This window comes from Triticum urartu, unplaced genomic scaffold, assembly GCF_003073215.2.
Source record: "Triticum urartu cultivar G1812 unplaced genomic scaffold, Tu2.1 TuUngrouped_contig_5883, whole genome shotgun sequence".
Taxonomy (NCBI): Eukaryota; Viridiplantae; Streptophyta; class Magnoliopsida; order Poales; family Poaceae; genus Triticum; species Triticum urartu.
The window spans coordinates 1-20,293 of record NW_024116594.1 but is presented as its reverse complement, the minus strand read 5'-3'; the positions used below and the strand labels follow the sequence as shown (position 1 = coordinate 20,293).

At 45.7% G+C, this 20,293-nt stretch overlaps 2 protein-coding genes across 2 annotated transcripts; one reads left to right on the top strand and one right to left on the bottom strand.

The window, feature by feature from the left end:
• Positions 1-5,951: 5,951 nt before the first annotated feature.
• On the bottom strand, positions 5,952-6,691 carry LOC125529831 (probable calcium-binding protein CML17). Its single transcript, XM_048694252.1, has one exon. It carries the CDS (start codon positions 6,597-6,599, stop codon positions 6,309-6,311), a length of 291 nt encoding a protein of 96 aa, XP_048550209.1. The 5' UTR covers positions 6,600-6,691; the 3' UTR covers positions 5,952-6,308.
• Positions 6,692-9,067: 2,376 nt separating this feature from the next.
• LOC125529830 (cell number regulator 1-like) lies at positions 9,068-10,047 on the top strand. The gene is made up of 3 exons (XM_048694251.1): positions 9,068-9,193; positions 9,299-9,370; positions 9,480-10,047. Exons 1-3 carry the CDS (start codon positions 9,106-9,108, stop codon positions 9,782-9,784), a joined length of 465 nt encoding a protein of 154 aa, XP_048550208.1. The 5' UTR covers positions 9,068-9,105; the 3' UTR covers positions 9,785-10,047.
• The last annotated feature ends 10,246 nt before the right edge of the window (positions 10,048-20,293 follow it).

The window sequence follows — 20,293 nt, the reverse complement described above, 5'->3', positions numbered from 1 at the left end:
TGGCATCTTGAGCTTAAGGTATGCGTAGTGCGGGACCGCATTGAACTTGGCAAATGTGGTTCGCCCGAGCAGTGCATGATAACCACTGTGGAACGGGACTATGTCGAAGATTAACTCCTCGCTTCGGAAATTATCCGGAGATCCGAAGACCACTTCAAGTGTGACTGAGCCTGTGCAGCTGGCCTCTACACCTGGTATTACGCCTTTAAAGGTCGTTTTGGTGGGCTTAATCCTCGAGGGATCTATGCCCATTTTCCGCACTGTATCCTGGTAAAGCAGGTTCAGGCTACTGCCGCCGTCCATAAGGACTCTAGTGAGATGAAATCCGTCAATAATTGGGTTGAGAACCAGTGCAGCGAATCCGCCATGACGGATGCTAGTGGGATGGTCTCTTCGATCAAAGGTGATCGGGCAGGAGGACCATGGGTTGAACTTTGGAGCGACTGGCTCTACCGTGTATACGTCCCTTAACGCGCGCTTCCGCTCCCTCTTGGTGACGTGGGTGGCGTATATCATGTTCACCGTCCGCACTTGTGGGGGAAAACCCTTCTATCTATTGTTGTTCGGCGGCCGGGGCTCCTGGTCGTCATTGCTATGCAACCCCTTGTCTTCATTGTCGCCGCTTAATCTGCCTGCCTGCTTGAACACCCAACAGTCCCTGTTGGTGTGATTGGTTGGCTTTTCGGGGGTGCCATGTATTTGGCACAAGTGATCGAGTATTCGGTCCAAGCTGGACGGGCCCCTAGGATTCCTTTTGAATGACTTTTTCCATTAACCGGATTTAGAGCCTCTGAATCCAGCATTAACTATCATATCCTTAGCATTGTCGTCGTTGATGCGGCGCTTCTGGTGGTTACGACGCGACCTACCACTAATGTCCCTGGTGTCCGAACGACTAGGGTTCTTGGTCATGTTGTGGCTACGAGCAAGCCAGCTGTCTTCTCCCGCGCAAAAGCGGGTCATGAGTGCCATGAGTGCTGCCATACATTTCGGCTTCTCCTATCCTAGGTGCCGGGCAAGCCACTCATCGTGGATATTATGCTTGAAGGCTGCTAAGGCCTCTGCGTCCGGACAGTCGAGTATTTGATTTTTCTTTGTTAGGAACCATGTCCAGAATTGCCTGGCCGATTCGTCTGGCTGCCGAATTACGTGGCTTAGGTCGTCAGCGTATGGGGGTCGCACATAAGTGCCCTGGAAATTGTCGAGGAATGCGGCTTCCAGGCCCTCCCAACACCTGATTGACCCTGTTGGCAGGCTGTTAAGCCACTGTCGGGCTGGTCCTTTAAGCTTGAGTGGGAGGTATTTGATGGCGTGGAAATCATCGCTGCGGGCCATGTGGATATGAAGGAGATAATCCTCGACCATACCGCGGGGTCTGTTCATCCATCATATGATTCGATGTTTACGGGTTTGAAACCCTCGAGGATTTGATGATCCATTATTTCGTCTGTGAAGCACAATGGGTGTGCGGCGGCTCTGTATTGGGCGATATCATGACATAGCTCCAATGAGCTTTGTCTACTGTGTTCGGCCCTGCCGAATTTGTAGCCGGCGTGACGGTTGTTGTCTCGAGCCGTGGGGTGCCTACACGATCCGTAGATCGATCTTGTTTGTCTTGTCTTGTCCTCCAACATGTCTCGTAAGTCCGGCGCGTATTCCCGTGCCTTGGTATGGGGTGCGGCTTGGGTGGAGGGCCATGAGGCCTCTCTGTCGCGGCCACGAGGTGGCCTGTCGGCCGTGTCGAGTGCTTCCTCCTCTATCGGGGTAGTAACCTACGCTTTGGGTAGCACTTGGAGGGGCGTTCGGGTTTATGCTCTTCGGCCGCAAGGACTTCAGTCCATCTATTGACTAGCCGATCTTGATCAGCTTTAAGCTGTTGCTGTTTTTTCTTGAGGCTTCTTGCCGTGGCCATAAGCCTGCGTTGAAAACGCTCTTGTTCGACGGGATCCTCTGGCACGGCGAATTCGTCGTCGTCGAGGCTTGCCTCGTCTTCCGAGGGAGGCATACAATTATCATCCTCGACCTCTCTGTCGGCCGCTCTTTCATGAGGGCTGGTTTCTCCATCCTCCTGTGCTAAATCTTGCTCGGGGGGATGTTCTTCGGCGCTTTCCGGGGTATTATTATCTCCCGTGCTGGAATTGCCGTTTTTGTGTTGGCGGGATTTTGCTGTTTCTTGGAGGGGTCATCCTCCGCTGTTCCGTCGCCCTCTCCCTCTTTTGGGGTGTCCACCATGTATATGTCATATGACGAGGTGGCTTTCCAGGGCCTAGTAGGTGCTGGTTCTTCATCATCCCCTTCATCGGCATCCATACCGTCGATGTCTTCGGAGTCAAAGTCGAGCATGTCGGTTAAGTTGTCAAAAGTGGCTACAAAGTGGGTGGTGGGTGGGCTTTGAATTTCTTCATCGTCCGAATCCCAACCTTGCTGACCGTAATCCGGCCAGGGATCTCCTGATAAAGAGAGAGACTTCAGTGACTTCAGGATATCGCCGAAAGGCGAGTGCTGAAAGACGTCTGCGGTCGTGAACTCCATGATCGGCGTCCAATTGGATTCGCTCGACAGGGGCGTGGAGAGTTCGGAGTCCGGAGAAGAATCCGGCTCCATGGAGTCATGAGTCTTGCAGGGTATGGGGCTGGTGTTCGGCTCAACCGCCGTTGGGATCTCAGCCCCTGAGGCGGCGTCCAACCGCCCGTCCTCGATCGGCGCAGCCGGCTCCGAACTAGGGGTCGGAGCCGACGCGGGTACGGCCTCCAGGGCACTGCTCGGCGGCAGAGCTAGATCATGCTCGTCGTGACAATGCGGCGCGCTCGGCAGTGGTTCGAATCCGTCGAAGATCAAGTCCTCGCGGATGTCTGCCGTGTAGTTTAAACTTCCGAATATGACCTGACGGCCAGGGGCGTAGCTTTCGATCTTCTCTAGATGGCCAAGTGAATCGGCCCGCAGTGCGAAGCCGCCAAAGACGAAGATCTGTCCGGGGAGAAAGGTCTCACCCTGGACTGCATCGCCATTGATGATCGTAGGAGCCATCGGGCCTGACGGCGACGGCACAGAGGAACTCTCAATGAAAGCACCAATGTCGGTGTCAAAACCGGCGGATCTCGGGTAGGGGGTCCCGAACTGTGCGTCTAGGCCGGATGGTAACAGGAGGCAGGGGACACGAAGTTTTACCCAGGTTCGGGCCCTCTCGATGGAGGTAAAACCCTACGTCCTGCTTGATTAATATTGATGATATGGGTATTACAAGAGTTGATCTACCATGAGATCAGAGAGGCTAAACCCTAGAAGCTAGCCTATGGTATGATTGTTGATGTGTATGTTGTCCTACGGACTAAAACCCTCCGGTTTATATAGACACCAGATAGGGTTAGGGTTACATAGAGTCGGTTACAATGGTAGGAGATCTGAACATCCGTATCGCCAAGCTTGCCTTCCACGCCAAGGAAATTCCCTTCCGGACACGGGACGGAGTCTTCAATCTTGTATCTTCATAGTCCAGGAGTCCGGCTTGAAGGTATAGTTCGGCTATCCGAACACCCCCTAATCCAGGACTCCCTCAATGACCATTGCAACTAGACAACGTAGAGAGGCGTGTCTTGAGGGATCGACAGGACCATCCAGTGCCAGGGCTGATTCTGGCGCGTGGAAATCTTTATGGAGTACTTCAGTTCCGGGGAAGGTCGGAATGTTTTTATGGAGATTATCGAAACAGTCGCTGCCTACAAACGATGTATGAGCGCACCGACATATGGCAGATTCTAGCCTATGCGGGTTGTGTGGAGTACAAGACTCATGGCGGCATTCGTTATTGGAGTGCACCGCATCGCGGAGTGTATGGGCGTTGGGAGATGAGGAAGTGCTGCATAAAATCATGGCGACTACAGAACCTAATGCAAAAAACTGGTTGTTCACTTTGATCGAGAGCTTGCCGCAGGAGAGCTTTGCTTTGCTGGCGGTCACGTCATGGGCGATTTGGCATGCTCGACGTAAAGCTATTCATGAGGCAATATTCCAAAGTCCCCATCAGACACACTCCATCACAAGTTTCATGGCAGAGCTCGGTGTGATTAATGATTCAAACCGATGCCCCCGACAAGGAGTGAGCCAACCGCCACAACAAAGACAGAATCCCAAGAAACCACCTCCCGGAGCATACAAGATACATGTTGATGCATCTGTTCGCGCCAAAAGAGGAGGAACGACAGCTGCAGTTTGCAGAGATGAAGCGGGGAATTATATTGGGGCTTCGGCCTTGATCCTGGAGGGTGTCACTGATCCGACATCTTTGGAGACGATAGCATGTCGGGAGGCGTTGTGTTTGGCGGAGGACCTCAACATCCACAATTTTGTCATCGCATCTGATTGCAAACAGGTTGTGGCGGATATTGGCAACAACACGGGAGGAAGATATGGAACAATTATCAGTGAGATTCGCCTTAGAACTATTAATGTCCAATGTAAATTTATTTTTGAGGGTCGTGCTGCGAACTATGAAGCACACGGTTTAGCTAAATTTTCCCTTGCTAGAGGTCCCGGTCGCCACGTCTAGTTTGGCGTTCCGTACAACCAGATTCGTATCCCACTTCAGATGGAATTTGATGAATAAAGTTATTTATCACCCCTAAAAAAATATGTTTTTAAAAAAATGCAACAAAGTGTCGGATAAACGCACATGGACCGGTCCATGTGCAGATTTTTCTGTGGCGTTTGTTGTTTGGTATCTTCAATTCGGTGGTTTTCTTTCGGGTCTTTTGGGTTTTTTATTTTGGTTTTATTCTTCACATATTTATTTTGGCTGTAATTTTTTTTAAATAGAACTTTTTAATGAAATATTTAAGCATTATTTGTGAAATCATGATTTTTATAAATGCACATACAATTTAAAATATGAGAAGATTTCTCTTCAATTTGAGAACATTTTCAAAATTTCATAAGTGATTCTTAAATTCATGAATCTTTTAAATTGTGTGCCCATTTTTCAAAAAGTTATGAATGTTTATTAGCCTACTTGGGCGGTGTGGCGGTGAAGGTAAGTAACATGAACATATGCTGGGTCGGGCCCATCTTGAAAAACCCCGGACCCTAAATGACAAACCCAAACTTGGTCTGAAGCCTGCAAATGTTTCTTTTCCCAAGCCCGAGACCTAATACTCCCTCCGTTCCGAAATATAAGTCGTTGGGAGAGTGTAAACTGTACTCCCCCAACGACTTACATTTCGGAACAGAGGTAATAGAACGTTGTGTTTAGTGTGCATGCATGTAAGCCCAGTCTGGAAATCTGGATACTGAAGCCCGAGCCCTTCCGAGCTCACTTTTGAGCTGCAAAAGAAGCACGGCCTGGTTTCGGGTTTTTTCGGGCCGGACTGCCCATGATCGGGTTAGTGTCAAGTATATTTTGTTGTTCTCACGGCTACACCCTTTCATGCTCATGATCGTTTTTCTCAACCATATGATAACATAGTAGACGTCAGACATGTGACCTTGCTAGGGGTGGGTCATGCCCACGATGGATCGCATGATTTTAGGTTCTCACTTATTGTGTATGAGACTCTTTCAAATATTTGAGCATAGTGCATAGGTTTTGTATTCTACAATTTTCAGGATTTGTATTCAACAATGGAGCTATAGTTGACAGTTTCGAACGACTTTGATGTAATTTTGTGTTTTATCTGAACTCTCTGGTTTTTTTTTTGTGTGTATGTGTGAATGAACTCTCTGCCCCCCCGAAAAAAAATGAACTCTCTGTTTCTCGAACAGCCATTTTCAGTTCTTCGTTTTGATATATTTTGTTCGGTTGAACTTGATCAATGATAATCAGGTCGCTCCCTTAGAAAAACAGAAAACCATGTTATCAAGTTGTGTGCAGCGGCACGCGCGATGTCCGTCGCTGTGCAGCGAGTAGGAGCTGTTGGTGCTTATGCATCAGGAAGTCCAGCAGAGAACAACGTAGCAACGGTCAGACAACGTCTCCAAACATCATTATTCACACACAGACCACGTCTCCAAGTGGAGAAATCATACGGTTCTGATCGCTGAAGATGCCGGCACGTGCATCGGTTCAGTCGTTCATTTTTCAGAGATTCTGAACTTCCGAAGCAGGAAAGAACAAAAAGAAACAGGTCGAGAGCCAGTAGCACACACAACACAAAATCCACTTCACTGATTATTTACAACCTAATACTGTACCAATCAACCAGCCACGAGCAATCGCATCCAAGCCAGCTAGTAGGAGTACGTACGTACGTATCTGATGGATGGACCGATCGGACAGAGATTATTGGGAGGCTGCTGCTGCTAGTGCCAGGCTACGGCTAGGCGTCGAGGTCGGCGGCCTTGAGGTGGAGGTTGGTGCGCGCGAAGGCGTAGAGCCTGGCCATCTCGTCGCCGTCGACGAGGCCGTTGCGGTTGGCGTCGGCGTCGCGCAGCGCCTCCCGGGCCTTCCACCAGGCGAACCACAGGTCGAGGCTGCGCAGCGCCTCCCGCAGCTCCTCCCGGCTGATCCGCCCGTCCCCGTCCGCGTCGAACTGCGCCAGCCACGCCCGGAACTCCTCCACCGTCGTCTCCTGCGGCAGCGCCCTGTAGTCGTACCGCATGAACGCCATCCTCCTCGATCTTCCTTTCTTTCTCTCTTTGCGTACAATGGTTTGCTCCCTCAGACAGAGAGTGCGTACGTGTTCGCCCCTCCGTCCCCGCGGTTGATGCCGAGCTATATATACCCGAGATCCATGGCGGTAACTACGTCTACATGCTTTCACGGGCACTCCCGTTGCCTCACGTTTCGGCGCACGTTTGATGCGTTGTTAGGCGGGGCCAATCGGCGAAGATATCGGCTGCTTTTTCGACAGGCGGCCAGTCTATCATCAGATTCGATGCTTGCTCGAAGAACATTGGCAGCCTGGTGACTTCACCCGTCCATGCCCGATGCTTCCTCCAAGAACTTGGAATCGGATGCCTTTGACTTCAACGGCATGCACATACATTTTTGCTGCGGACGCATGCAGTGATTATTCTATACTGTTGTAGTGTTGCTTGTGCCCGATCGCTAGCTTGGTCCATTCCATTCCAGATAGCAAAACGGATCAAGAGAGATTAGTCCACCAAGCAATAGTGTTGAACTCATGAGGCAATGACACACCAGCCAGGTGCTGGGTTATATCATATTGTCAGTCGTGACCAACTTGATCAGCATTCTCCGTCTCTAGATGATAAGATGGGACTTCGTTCAAAAATTAATATTGGCATTAGCTTCCTTCCGAGAAGCAACGTGTACGGTCAATGCTTAGCCATTAGGTAAAGCGTAAGCGTCAGTCGATAGTTTCAGCGGATCGGAAGTTGATACCGCCATGTGTACCAGTGTGCGACGTCCGAACCACGTATCACTGTGACGTCAGCTGTCTCGCCATTGCCAAACCAGCGGGTGGCCGCTGGCAATCCAACGGCATGGAAGCCCATCGCGCTGCAAGGCAATTCTTTTTTCCAAACGTGCACTGCTTGTGAATATTTTCAGTTGTAAGCACCCGAATATTCATCGAACCTCAGATTCTTGGGCATGACAAATCGAGTGTTTTTCATGATACGTTGTGTTTCGGCGAGGATAGCAAGCTTAGTTGGCGCGTATGACACATTCGTCTCCGTTCATGTTTTGCCATGAAATTACCGTCCTTGCAAAACTAAGTTTGCCAATCTCATGCCTATATAAATTGCTATGACTATATAAAAACCTGATTTGGTGATGATGGCGTGCCTGCCATCTTCCACCAATAGCCATCGGATCTAGATCTGACACATACAAAGCAAACTGTTGCAGTTTTGCAAAAATATGCCCGCACTTGTTTCCATATTTACAAACAACTCTTTGTCTCTCACAATCAGCCTTATTTCTTTCCCACCACATCCAGAAGGCCATGGAAAAATCTGGTGTGATGGCCGTTGCCGGCGCCGTCCACCCTCGATCTTGATGTTTCGTGCAATGCAAGGGCATCTTACTACTTGTCATGAAAAACGTTTGTTTTGTCGTGTCTAAAAACCCGGCGTCAGATTTTTAGCATTTCCATTTTAATGTTTTTTTGCATAACTAATCCATCTTCCGCTGCTGTTGGATATATAAAATAGAATGAAATACAGCTAGATGTTGTTTTTTCCTTTTGACGTCGCACTAGCTGTTGTTAGACTAAACAAGATTAGAGAAAGTAGTACGTACTACAATATCGATTATTTAAGCTCCCTAGGTTTCGCATGTGGCGGATCAAGGGAGCTGTCTTCGAGACAAGTAGCGCAAACCAATGGCAAAAACTACTATATCCACCTTGCATATTCCAAAACTTTGCTGTCACCTCGTCTGGTTAGACTTGAAGTAGTTTTGAAACCTAACCACTTTTATTATGTTTAACGGCGGTTAGCCCCCTTGAACAGCAACTTTTGTTGCATGGTTCGTCGACAAGTTGGCAGTATGGATAGGAAACTGCAAAAGTATATTGAAAGCAAGACCAAGACTCACTTTTCTCCTTTTTCTTTATTAACGAGTTGGCTAGCAAGACCAAGACTTCAGTAGTATGATCTTTACACCGTGAATATATGACAATGATGCTCGGCGAGCACTATTTGTGTTCTTCCCCGAAAATTACACCCTCCGTTTCATAATATAAGAACGTTTTCGACACTAATACTTCTAAATTCAATAAAACTTAGGAAATATACACCCACATCTTTTTCGGCAATCATTCAAGACACAAGAGCATGGACAAAATGCACAGTGCACACAGCAGTACTGCAGTAGCGTCTTCTGCTTGCTCCAAGCGTAGCAGGAAGCATCCAAGATATTTACTCACTGTGCTGCGCTCTTGCGCAGCTCGTGGACACTAGAATACTGGTCACATCACATACCAACTGATTTTTTAGATATTATTACTACTTTGAATAAGAGATTACCAACTGACTGATAGAAAAGTATAGCACTAAAGAAAAGACTTGGGAGAGACTCGCTAGTGATTCCTTTTAAAGAGGAACCGGGTCCTTTCTTTGGCTTTAGCACAGGGCATAAACAGGGCACGGCCGTATTCCCAAGCAATGTATCCGCCGCCGCAGCAGCAGCCCACGTACAACCACGCCATGAACCAGAGCCACCACGCCCGCCCCGCCGCCGGGCTGGCGCGCTGGTCCACCGGCCTCTTCCACTGCATGGACGACCCCGGGAACTGTAAGTGCTCTCCGTTCCCCTCTTGTTCAGAGCCGAGAACTACTAGATAGCTAGCAATGGTCGCCCATGGCCGGTCAGTTGAGCTTATCCGTGTCTCTCGTGAAGGTCTCATCACCTGCCTGTGCCCCTGCATCACGTTCGGGCAGATCGCGGACATCGTGGACAGAGGAACCTGCTGTGAGTCCTTTCTTCCTCTCCTCCCCCCCTTTATTCAGCTTCTTCTTCTTCTAGCTCGGTAGATCCGCCGGCTATGTTTGACGTATGAGGGATTGGGTTGCTGGTGCAGCGTGCGCCGGGAGCGGGGCGGCCTACGCGGCCATCTGCGCGACGACGGGGATGGGGTGCCTCTACTCGTGCGTCTACCGCACCAAGATGCGGGCGCACTACGACCTGGACGAGGGGGAGTGTCCGGACTTCCTCGTGCATTGGTGCTGCGAGCTCTGCGCGCTCTGCCAGGAGTACCGGGAGCTCAAGAACCGCGGCTTCGACATGGGGATCGGCTGGGACGCCAACATGGAGCGCCGGAACCGGGGCGTCACCGGCGGCCAGGTCATGGGGGCGCCGGCCACGCCCGTCGGCATGATGAGGTAGACAGGCCACGCCCGCGAAATCTCCGGTGATTTTCATGCGTCATCATGCTCCTCCCATCCCCGGTGCCATTTCTCCTTGTGCTGTTCTGGTTTGGAGATCGTTCGATCCACTGTTTTCTACTAGCAGCGTGTGCATTAGTTTGGTTTGATTGATGTGCTGAATTCTGTTGATTCTATGTAAATTTGCGATGCATTCACGACTTATGCGAACGGTGATGGATTTGATGATTGCTCGAGGATTAGATAAACGGTATTGGTGTGACATTTCCTCTCCTCTTGTGTGTCGAGACGACCTCCTGTGCAAAGTCGTGTTGACTACAAAGTACAAATGCAATGTCAATGGCACAGTTTTTCTTTCAGTGAAACACCGAGTGCAATACAAAGGCACGCAAACTTACGCGGTTACGCCACCTTTAAGCTTAACCCTGATGTATTACGTGCTCTAACGTTGAACTCTTGTGCCCAAATTGGCGGAAGGAACTCTGCCGAAGCAAAACCCATTCTAAGAGCATCTACTCGCCTCAAATCCTCCTCAAACGTCTCTGGATGCAGCCGGTCAGTACTCCCTATACGTCTTGACCGTCTGCAAACCTTCATATTCAGACCATATATGTGGATGATATGATGGTTAGCTGACGCGCCCAGTCAGTCCGCCACTTAGAACGAGGTTAACCCCGGCCTACCTTTTTTGTTTCTTTATTCTTTCTCCAACATATCTTGATTTAATAGAACTATTTGTAATTTGCCTTTGACATATAAACCTCCAGCAAAACTACAATGATATGATACCATATTAAAACTACTTACAGTTTAATTGCAATGTATTTTAAACTAATGTGTTTGACTTGTGATGTTTTTGCATGTTGTCGTGCTGACAACGGAGGATTTGTTTGCCATGTTGGTCACATTGTTGAGTTTGCTATCATTTCTCAGCTGATCTAAGCTTTGATGTGCCCGTGTATGATGGGGTGGACGAGTAATAATACACATTGTCATCCACCTCGTCACTGGTTACCTCACTGCATGTGGCGCCTCAGCTGAGTCCGACCTCCCTTGCCCACCATCTTAGAGCATCTCCAACAGGCGCATAAAAGTTTCACGCGCTAAAATAGTTTTAGCGTGCCACTCTAGCACTTTTAGCACGCCAGATCCAACATTGATTTAGCAGATGCCAAAAAACACGTAGTACAAATTGTGAAGCGCACGCAATCCGGTGCCCCAAATTTGCAGCTTCTGATAGCGCTTTTTAGCGCGTGCCCAATCTTTTTTGTGCATGCACTATTTTACAGCTTCTGTTGGAGCTGTCCAGCGCCTAAAAAACCCGAATTTTAACGCACAGAGTAGTTTCTGTGCGCCCATTGAAGATGCTCTTAGGTGATTTTTTTATTCCCATTTTTTGTCATCCCCATCTTCTTTGGCCATGGCGGCACGTCTTCCGGCGTCCCCGTCCGGACGGCGTTCCTCACTGCCGTCCTCGTTCACAAGTAAAGTTGCATCACTTGCAGTGGAGCACCTGTAGAGGAAAAGCTCACATACATTTTGTACCTAGAACCATGGCCGCCCACCGGCCATCGCCGATTTCTATGATTCGTTGTGTTTCGGACCACACCATTGTGCCACTAGGAGAAGCAAGAGGAGAAAAATCCATTCGGATGAAGAAGTGCCCGAATCATGGCCCGTGGAGGACAAATTCCGCCTACATACTCGATTCCTTTGTCGCACGTGTATGTCACCTAAGGTGAGCCTATATGAGAAGCTTTCATGTGGGGTCGAGTAGGTTTGAGGGCTTAAGTTTGAGGGAGCTGCTAGATTATAGAAAAAAATATTTCCCTAAAAATAGATAATTTAAGAATAAAAGACAGGATAAAAAATAAAATTATGAGGAATCGGCTAGAGGCTCTTGTTCCTGCTACTCCGATAGAACCTTCAACATTCACCGATGGGCAGCACGCAACACTAGCCACCGGGGTTTCATCGTCGAGAAAAATTTAGTGCTGTAGTCTGGTTTATAGAGGAAATTGCACAACCCACTAACTATCGGGATCAATTTTTCACAGAACACCTACTCTTCGGGTTTGCTACACAAAACAACATTTAATGGTGTAATCCGTTGCGGCTAGCTCTAACCCTTTATTTGATTATGTTGAAATTATTTCTAACAGGTGGATCACACTTGTAAATGTACATGTGGCAAAAAATATGCCACGTCAACCAACTTGGACTAACTAAAACATTGAATATCTCCCAAAACTATGGTCAAAATGATTCGAATAATTTGCATATCGATATTTGGTACATACATGATTTGTTGGTATTTTTTGAAAAAAAAATTGCAGAAAAAACTTCCGATTTGTTTATCAAACATCATGACAATACAAAAAACATCAGAAGTAACAGAAATGACATCCAAATCGATTGACTTTTTGAAAGGAAAAAAAAGATTGAGCCAATACACTGCTAATTTCTCCAAAGCACGTGGTCCAAAAAAGTTAAAAAGTTATCAAACGAGTATTGGGTATATGCAAGATTTACTGATTTTTGTTGAGATTTTTAAATGTTAAGTTTTAAATCAAAAGCTTTAATGAGCAACTAAAACTGTGAATATTGGTGGTTTTTATTGCTCGGCAGGCGTGAAGTATTTTTCTTTTGCCATGTGTACACTTACAAGCGGGATCCGCACATTAGAAATCATGTCAACACGATCAAACGATGGATCAGAGCTAGCTACGATGAGTTACACCAATAGATGATGTTTTGTGCAACAAATCTGAAAAGTAAGCGTTCTGTGCAAAGTCAACACCAATTGTTGATTTTCTTTTAGGGGACACCAATTGTTGATGGTTTGTGCAGTTTCCTACTGGTTTACATCGCTCGATCTCCTGTTTTTGTGAACCCCACAACACGAGCACATTTTTCCTTTTTAGAAACACAACACGAGCACATTGATGAATGAAGCGAAAAGCCATGTGGCCCACTGGCCGGGCCATGACACGATGCGGGCACGACATGGGCCAGCTGACACCAGCGCGTCCATCATCGATAGTCGTGTACTGGCCGAGGAAGGCAGTGCGCCACTCGTGCTCGCATAAAAAAATAAAATTAAACCCACGACGAGACGACCCAGAGTCGCCGGTCGTCTCACTCTCACCGAGTCACCGTCGGCCACACGCACGCACGCTCAGAGTCAGAGCACCGACACGTTTCGACGTTTGGTTCGCCAGCAGCCCCACGATCCGATAGCTGTTGATCCTAGCCGTCCATCCGCTTTATACCCGCTTCAGCTGTAGCCGCCCGATAACTGACGAAGTGTCGCCCGCTACTCGACAGCCGCGGGTTCAGTCACGGCCCTCGCTGTCCTCCGGCTCCGGCCCGACCCGGCGACCCCCACAACGCCGACGTCAAGCAGCCCGAACCCAATCGAACGCCGACGTCAAGCAGCCCGAACCCAATCGAACGCCGTCGACATCGTCTCCGCCTTCCTCATCGCAGGGTTTTTATTTTATTTTATCAAATGCTGCAAGGTTTAAAGTGTGCCTTGTATGCTGTTAACTGAAGAAAAGTATATGGTGCTCACTGAAGAAAATATGCCGTGTACAAAGCTGAGATGTTTGTGGCGCACGGTTGGGAGGTGGCAAATCCAAGTAGTCTTGGCCGTTGGATATTCTCTCCACTATATTGGATTCTGTCACGTGTACTAATCTAGAATATTCCACACTTGTGCTTATGCACAAACCTGAAAACAAAGACATTTCTTCTTTGTTCTAGATTCTTCAAGACTTCAATTCTTCATGGTTTCCTCTGCTAAAAGAATGGACATTCATTATTCTATTTTTTATGTTGTACGATATGCACATAACACATACACTTCTCATTTGTTCTAGACTCTTGCATACTTCAGTTCTCCCAAGTTTTTTTTCTTCCAAAAGACTTGACGTTTATTTTACTTTAATTTTTTTTGTTCAAAGCTAACGCAACATCTTTCCAAAATCCAATTTTCTTTGCAAATGTAATACTCAACTGTTCTTACACGTTTCACATGATTTTTGTGTAGTATTTACCACATTCATCAAATATTATGTAGTTATAATTTGATTTTGAATGGGATGGGTGATGAGACTTAAACCTCAACTTAAATTTCATTTGTGCATGATTCCAAATGTATATAATTGTCTATTATAATGTTGTGTGTCGATATTGGGTCACACTTCACTCTTGCGTGCAAGGCACGTGTAAGTTACTAGTAATTTGTAGTTATGCCATGTCAAATTAGCTTTTTTATTTTGCGGATGCCAGTTAGAGGATTTATCTTTGATTTGAACATGCATACTGTGTATGGCAGAGATGCATACAAATATATGAGCAGTTTTTCTGGGGTTTGTGTGTGTGTGTGTGTGTGTGTGTGTGTTTTTATATATATAGCTTATTCTACACTCCTTAAACCTCAACTTAAATTTCATTTGTGCATGATTCCAAATGTATATAATTGTCTATTATAATGTTGTGTGTCGATATTGGGTCACACTTCACTCTTGCGTGCAAGGCACGTGTAAGTTACTAGTAATTTGTAGTTATGCCATGTCAAATTAGCTTTTTTATTTTGCGGATGCCAGTTAGAGGATTTATCTTTGATTTGAACATGCATACTGTGTATGGCAGAGATGCATACAAATATATGAGCAGTTTTTCTGGGGTTTGTGTGTGTGTGTGTGTGTGTGTGTGTTTTTATATATATAGCTTATTCTACACTCCTAGTAACGCCATATACAAAATCTAGTAAAACCGTGGTCAAAATGTAGTAATTATAAAAAAAATTCTTTCTACCCAAGTTTGTAATTTACCACATTTTATAAAAAAATACTATATTTTTTTACTATTATACACTCACACTTAGTTTAACATCACTATATATATATATATATATATAGGAAAAATCCATCCTAATGAATTGGTTCTGTAGGCGCAGACAGTGCAAAATCATGCAGTTCTTGTGTAATATACAGAAAACTTGCACTAATTTGCACCTGCGGCTAAAAATTCAGGTAATAAATACACATGTTGAATGATTCCTCAATTCAGAGCCTTGTATCATGATAAAACATATCCTGTTTTGAAACTGAGTGGTCAGTGGTTTAATTTGGAGTGCACTTGGCCTCGACATGGGAGGACAAGATCGTATTTTAACTTGATTATCCCTGCTCCATTTTGTCCTGCTCCATGAAAAAGTGCTATGATATGAGGTGAGAGGTACATATTCAGACTGAAAGTTCAAATAAAGTACCAACGTTACAAGGGGACTGTGTAGCAGAATCAAACATGACAACATTAATATCATTCATTGACATATAATACCCAGAATTGAAACCCCGGGTTGAAAAAGAATGTATTACTTCCATGGACCTAAGTTGCAGAACAACAAAATTGCGATCCAAAGTGGAATGCCACTTAGAAAATTTATTTTCGAAGTACATCCTATTAAACCAAAGGGAAATATGTACAAAAAATACACTTCTTTCGAAAGCAGAGATAGCATCCATGAAAGAAGAAAAGTGCAAAGCAGCCCCCACATTATTAGTAAACAATGAAATCAAGCAAGGACTACAAGATTTTGTCCTTCACAGACTTGTCTCTGTGTAGAGAGCAATGGACTGCATAATTAAAAATAAATGTAGATATGCAATGCGGATAAAAGTAGTACAAATGTATGGCAATTTTCCGTAGTAGCACAACCAAAAAAATGTTTGATACAACTTGGGGACGCTTTAACAGAATTGAAAACAGTGTGGAAACCTTCTACGGGGCTAAAACCACACCATGCCCAACCCTATTAACTCTACACCAAGTCTAGCACCGAACCACACCACTACAGTGCGGAACCATCATCTCCTGAACCGTCTCCTACGTTGTTGCCTCCGTAGTCTCCTCTGAGGTCGAGGTCTACTAAATCGTCAGCTGGTTTGGCTTTGCGCACTTTCAACTTGTTGTGAGGTGAATTTATCAGGGCAGTAGCAATCCATTTTCTGAACCGTCAAATGCCATGCTGCGTAGTATGAGGTAGACGTTAGGACCGTTTTGTAGTTGTATATGTGAAAGTATATATGTTCAAGTTAGATGAGGAAGACGTAGGTACCTGGTCGGGTATCCCTGTCAGTCTTACTCCAGTCCAATGTTGGATGTTCTTCAACATCCATAGAGCACAGGAACATCCATCTGTTTGTCGTGGCACTTCATAATCAATGATAGGCCACGAACTCATGACAATGTCTAGCCATCTACTTCCTTCCATGCCATTTTCCATCACCGCTATATCTAGATGTGTTTCCATCCCAAGAAGCTGCAAGTAACATGAGCACTTTTTTTTGCGAAACAACATGAGCACTAAATTTAATACAATATTCGTATAAATTGTAAGTTGTATAAAATGTTGTTAGAGGCTCACACAACAATTACTTCTTTGTAGTTGTTGTGCGATTGGAGTGAGTCCAGTATTTGAATCTTCCTCTTGTAGCTGTTGACAACAGCCAGGAACCAGTGGTTCCTGGGAATATTTGATGTAGGAAAATCTGCGTGGAAAATTTGTAAGTGATTTGAAGTTCCTAAAAAAATTCTTATTATTATCACTGAACGGTAGGATGTTGTTACCATTTCATGCTTGAGGTAGTTATATCCCCATTTAGTGCCTGATTTTCCTTTAAAACATCCAAGGTACAACTAGGGACTGTGCTATCTCTCTAGGATGTTGACGATTGTCGACCTTTTGACATACACGCTTCCATGATCTCGTACATCTTCTAGTCCGTCTAGGAGTAGGAGCACAATTGCCGCATCAACTACCTAAGAAACAAGATATTATGTTAATTGCAAACATGAATAATCAAACATACCATTTTGCATAGTTACTTACACCGTCATCCACCCACGCTGCAAACAATGAAGGATCCGGTGTTGTGAGGAATTGAAGATATTTCTGCGCTAGCATTATGTCCTTAATCTTCACCAAGTTGGTGGTCTCAGGAGTACTGTTGACGTAATCGGCTACTATATTCTGGGTTACTCAATCTGTTTCTGCCTAAAAATTCAACAAGTTCTCCTTGAGTTGTTCAGCTGTTGGCCGCTGCTTTTCCCAGGATTTGTTCTGTGGGTACAGAACCTCGTTAATGTCATTAGTCTGTTGAGATAGAGCCCCTTTCCTTCTGAACGTGTGTGGGGTGTGTGTGTGTGTGTGTAAAATTCATACTCCTCACTCTGGAGGAGGAAGACTTCTTCTTCCGTCCATCATGTCTCACATGTTGTCCATGGCGTCCATGGATGTATGCTTCACCCATTGGACGCAAGTTAGGAATATGGTTGGAAACAATGTTTGTTAGCAATATGTTCAGACATGTGATGCCGACGTCAGATTATGTTGGTAAATTCTTGACCTGCTTTTTTTCCAACCGCAATGCTAACTTGCATCCATCTTCACAGGAGGTAAAGAAAACATCGGACTCCATAAGGGGAAAACTGACAGAGATGACGCTGTGGAATCAATTGAGAAGCGTTCCAGGTGTGATGAGAACAAAAACATACTGGCGGAATCTAAGGTCAGCACCACATGTCTGAACCATATTGCTAACAAACATTTTCTTTCCAACCATATTCCTAACATGCATCCAATATGTCAGAAGGTGAAGCATACATCCATGGACGCCAGACTCTATAGGGAGGCATGTGAGACATGACGGTCGGAAGAAGTCTTCACTCTAAAGAGCGAGGAGTATGAGTTTTACACCCGGCGTTCAGACGGAAAAGGGCTCTACCTCAACAGACTAATGACAGTAACGAGGTGAAACAGCTCAAGGAGGACTTGTTGATTTTTCAGGCAGAAACAGATAGAGTAACGCAGAATATAGTAGCTGATTACGTCAACAATACTCCTGAAACCACCAACTTGGTGAAGATTAAGGACAAAATGCTAATGCAGAAGTATCTTCAATGCCTCACAACACCAGATCCTTCATCATTTGCAGCATGGGTGGATGATGGTGTAGGCAATTACACAAAATGGTATATTTGATTATTCATGTTTTGTAATTAACCTAATATCTTGCTTCTTATGTACTCGATGTGGCAATTGAGCTCCTACGTCTAGACGGACTAGAAGATGTACGATATCATGGAAGCGTGTATGTCGACAGGTCGACAATCGTGAACATACTGAAGAGAGATGACACAGTCCCTAGTTGTACCTTGGATGTTTTAGAAGGAAAATCAGGCACTAAATTTTAAATTAGAAAGGCTGGAAGAACAACTTCATATTTTCTGGAAGCAGCGAGCTCATGTTACGTGGCTGGTTAAGGGATACAGGAACACCGAATCCTTCCACAATTCTGCATCACAACGAAAGCGCCCAAACTGGCTTGTCAAACTCAAAGGAGAAGATGGCGTGAAGGTGGAAGGGGAGAAAGGCTTGAAGGATCTTATTACTAACCACTTCTCTGGTTTGTTTACCCCCATGGCAGGTATTAATATGCGGCGGGTACTAAATGCTGTGACACCTAAAGTAACCCAGCAAATGAAAGAATTCCTCTGCAGTGAGTATACAATCAAAGAAGTTGAGAAAGCTCTGAATGATATGGGTGATCTCAAGGCCCCCGGGGCAGATGGTATGCCTGCAATCTTCTACAAGAGATTGGGGAACGGTGAGCGAGGCTGTGACACAAGAAGTACTTAATATTCTTAGAGGCGATAGTATACCAGAAGGATGGAATGAAACGGTTGTTGTGCTCATCCCAATGGTCCGGAACCCAGACCGCATAAAGGATCTATGCCCTATTAGCCTCTGTAACATGGTGTACAAGCTTGTGTCGAAGGTGATTGCAAATCGTCTAAAAACTATCTTGGATGAGCTCATATCGGCTAACCAGAGTGCGTTTGTTCCAAGGAGACTCATTTATGATAATACTATACTGAAACTCGATGAGTAAGGCCTATGACCGAGTCGAGTGGCCATTCTTAGAAGGAATGATGAGGAAGCTTGGCTTTGCGGACGATTTTGTTCGGTTGGTGATGAACTGTGTAACCACAGTAATTTACCGTTTCAAGGTGAATGGAGATATTAGTGACATAGTGACCCGGGGACGTGGTTTAAGGCAAGGCGATCCAATCTCGCCCTCACTGGCGGAGCTATTTGTATTGCTGCAAGGGCCATGGGCCCCACAGCCTATGGATTTTTTGTGAAGAAACATTTTTTTGGTTGTAGAAATTGAGAGAAATACAATTTTTGGCCCCTCCAAAAAATTATAATTCACTGTTGGCCCCCTCAACCATTCCTCACTAGCTCCGCCACTGCTCGCCCTATTTGTTTTTATTGTGTGCGGAAGGTTTTTCTACGCTACTGAGGAAAGCAGAGGAGGATAATTAGATCCGAGGTATCAAGCTAGCCCCAACAGCACCAAGAGTGAATCATCTTTTGTTCGCCGACGATTCCCTGCTGGTAATGGAAGCAAATGTCCAAGCTACACAAACAATGAATCATGTCCTGCAAGTGTATGAGGAGTGCTCGGGTCAAATGATCCATAGAGAAAAATCCTCGGTCATGTTTAGCTCTAACGCTAGCCAGTCTTTCAAGAACTTGATGTTGCGGGAGCTCCAGCTGGGTACAATAGCAAATGGTGGGAAATACCTTGGTCTGCCAACTTACATCGGTATGTTTCAACTACATTAAAGACCACATCACGGGAAGACTGCAGGGTGGGTTGGATTGATGTCTATCGATGGCGGGAAAGGAAGTTTATGTGAAGGCCGTGGCTCAGGCGATCCCGACTTATGCAATGGGCTGTTTTGATCTGACCAAAAGTTTGTGTGATGAAATAAGCCAGCTAATCAATCACTATTGGTGGAACAGGCAGTGGGAGGAGAATAGGATGCACTGGGTAGGCTGGGAGAAAATGAAACTATCAAATAAGGAAGTGGGTTTAGGATTTCGGGATCTGCATTCCTTTAATATGGCCATGCTAGCTAAGCAGGGATGGCGCTTAATCCAGGAACCAGACTCGCTGTGTGCCCAAGTTTTAAGAGCCAAATTGTAGCCACCAGACCTCAAACGGTCCAATCTGTGTGCTCAGGTGTCATCCCTGGATCAGTAATGCTGACACCACACAATACTTGAAGGATTTATAACAGAGTAGCAATCACACACTTATTACATCGAGTGTCTCAATAGAGATCTTATTACAATAAATATGGCTTAAGGCCATCTAATAATGATAATAGCGGAAGGCTGGGAAGATAAGTGAGTCCATCAACTCCAACGGCATCACTGAGTATAGAACCACGACCTAAAACTCCTTAATCATCGTCTGAAAAGTCTGCAACATTAACATTGCAGCCCGAAAACGGGTCAGCACATAGAATATGCTGGCAATGTAACACATAGAGGGTAATGGAAAGAAACAGCTATACTATATGCATATTTGGCTGGTGGAAAGCTCTATGGTTACAGTTTTGCGTAAAGCCAATTTTTCCCTACTAC

Bases quoted from the DNA above. Each gene is read 5' to 3' on its own strand.
- LOC125529831 (XM_048694252.1), bottom strand. From the start codon at position 6,599: ATGGCGTTCATGCGGTACGACTACAGGGCGCTGCCGCAGGAGACGACG.
- LOC125529830 (XM_048694251.1), top strand. From the start codon at position 9,106: ATGAACCAGAGCCACCACGCCCGCCCCGCCGCCGGGCTGGCGCGCTGG. The intron at 9,194-9,298 runs GTAAGTGCTCTC...TCTCTCGTGAAG, and splicing joins CATGGACGACCCCGGGAACT to GTCTCATCACCTGCCTGTGC. The intron at 9,371-9,479 runs GTGAGTCCTTTC...TTGCTGGTGCAG, and splicing joins CGTGGACAGAGGAACCTGCT to CGTGCGCCGGGAGCGGGGCG.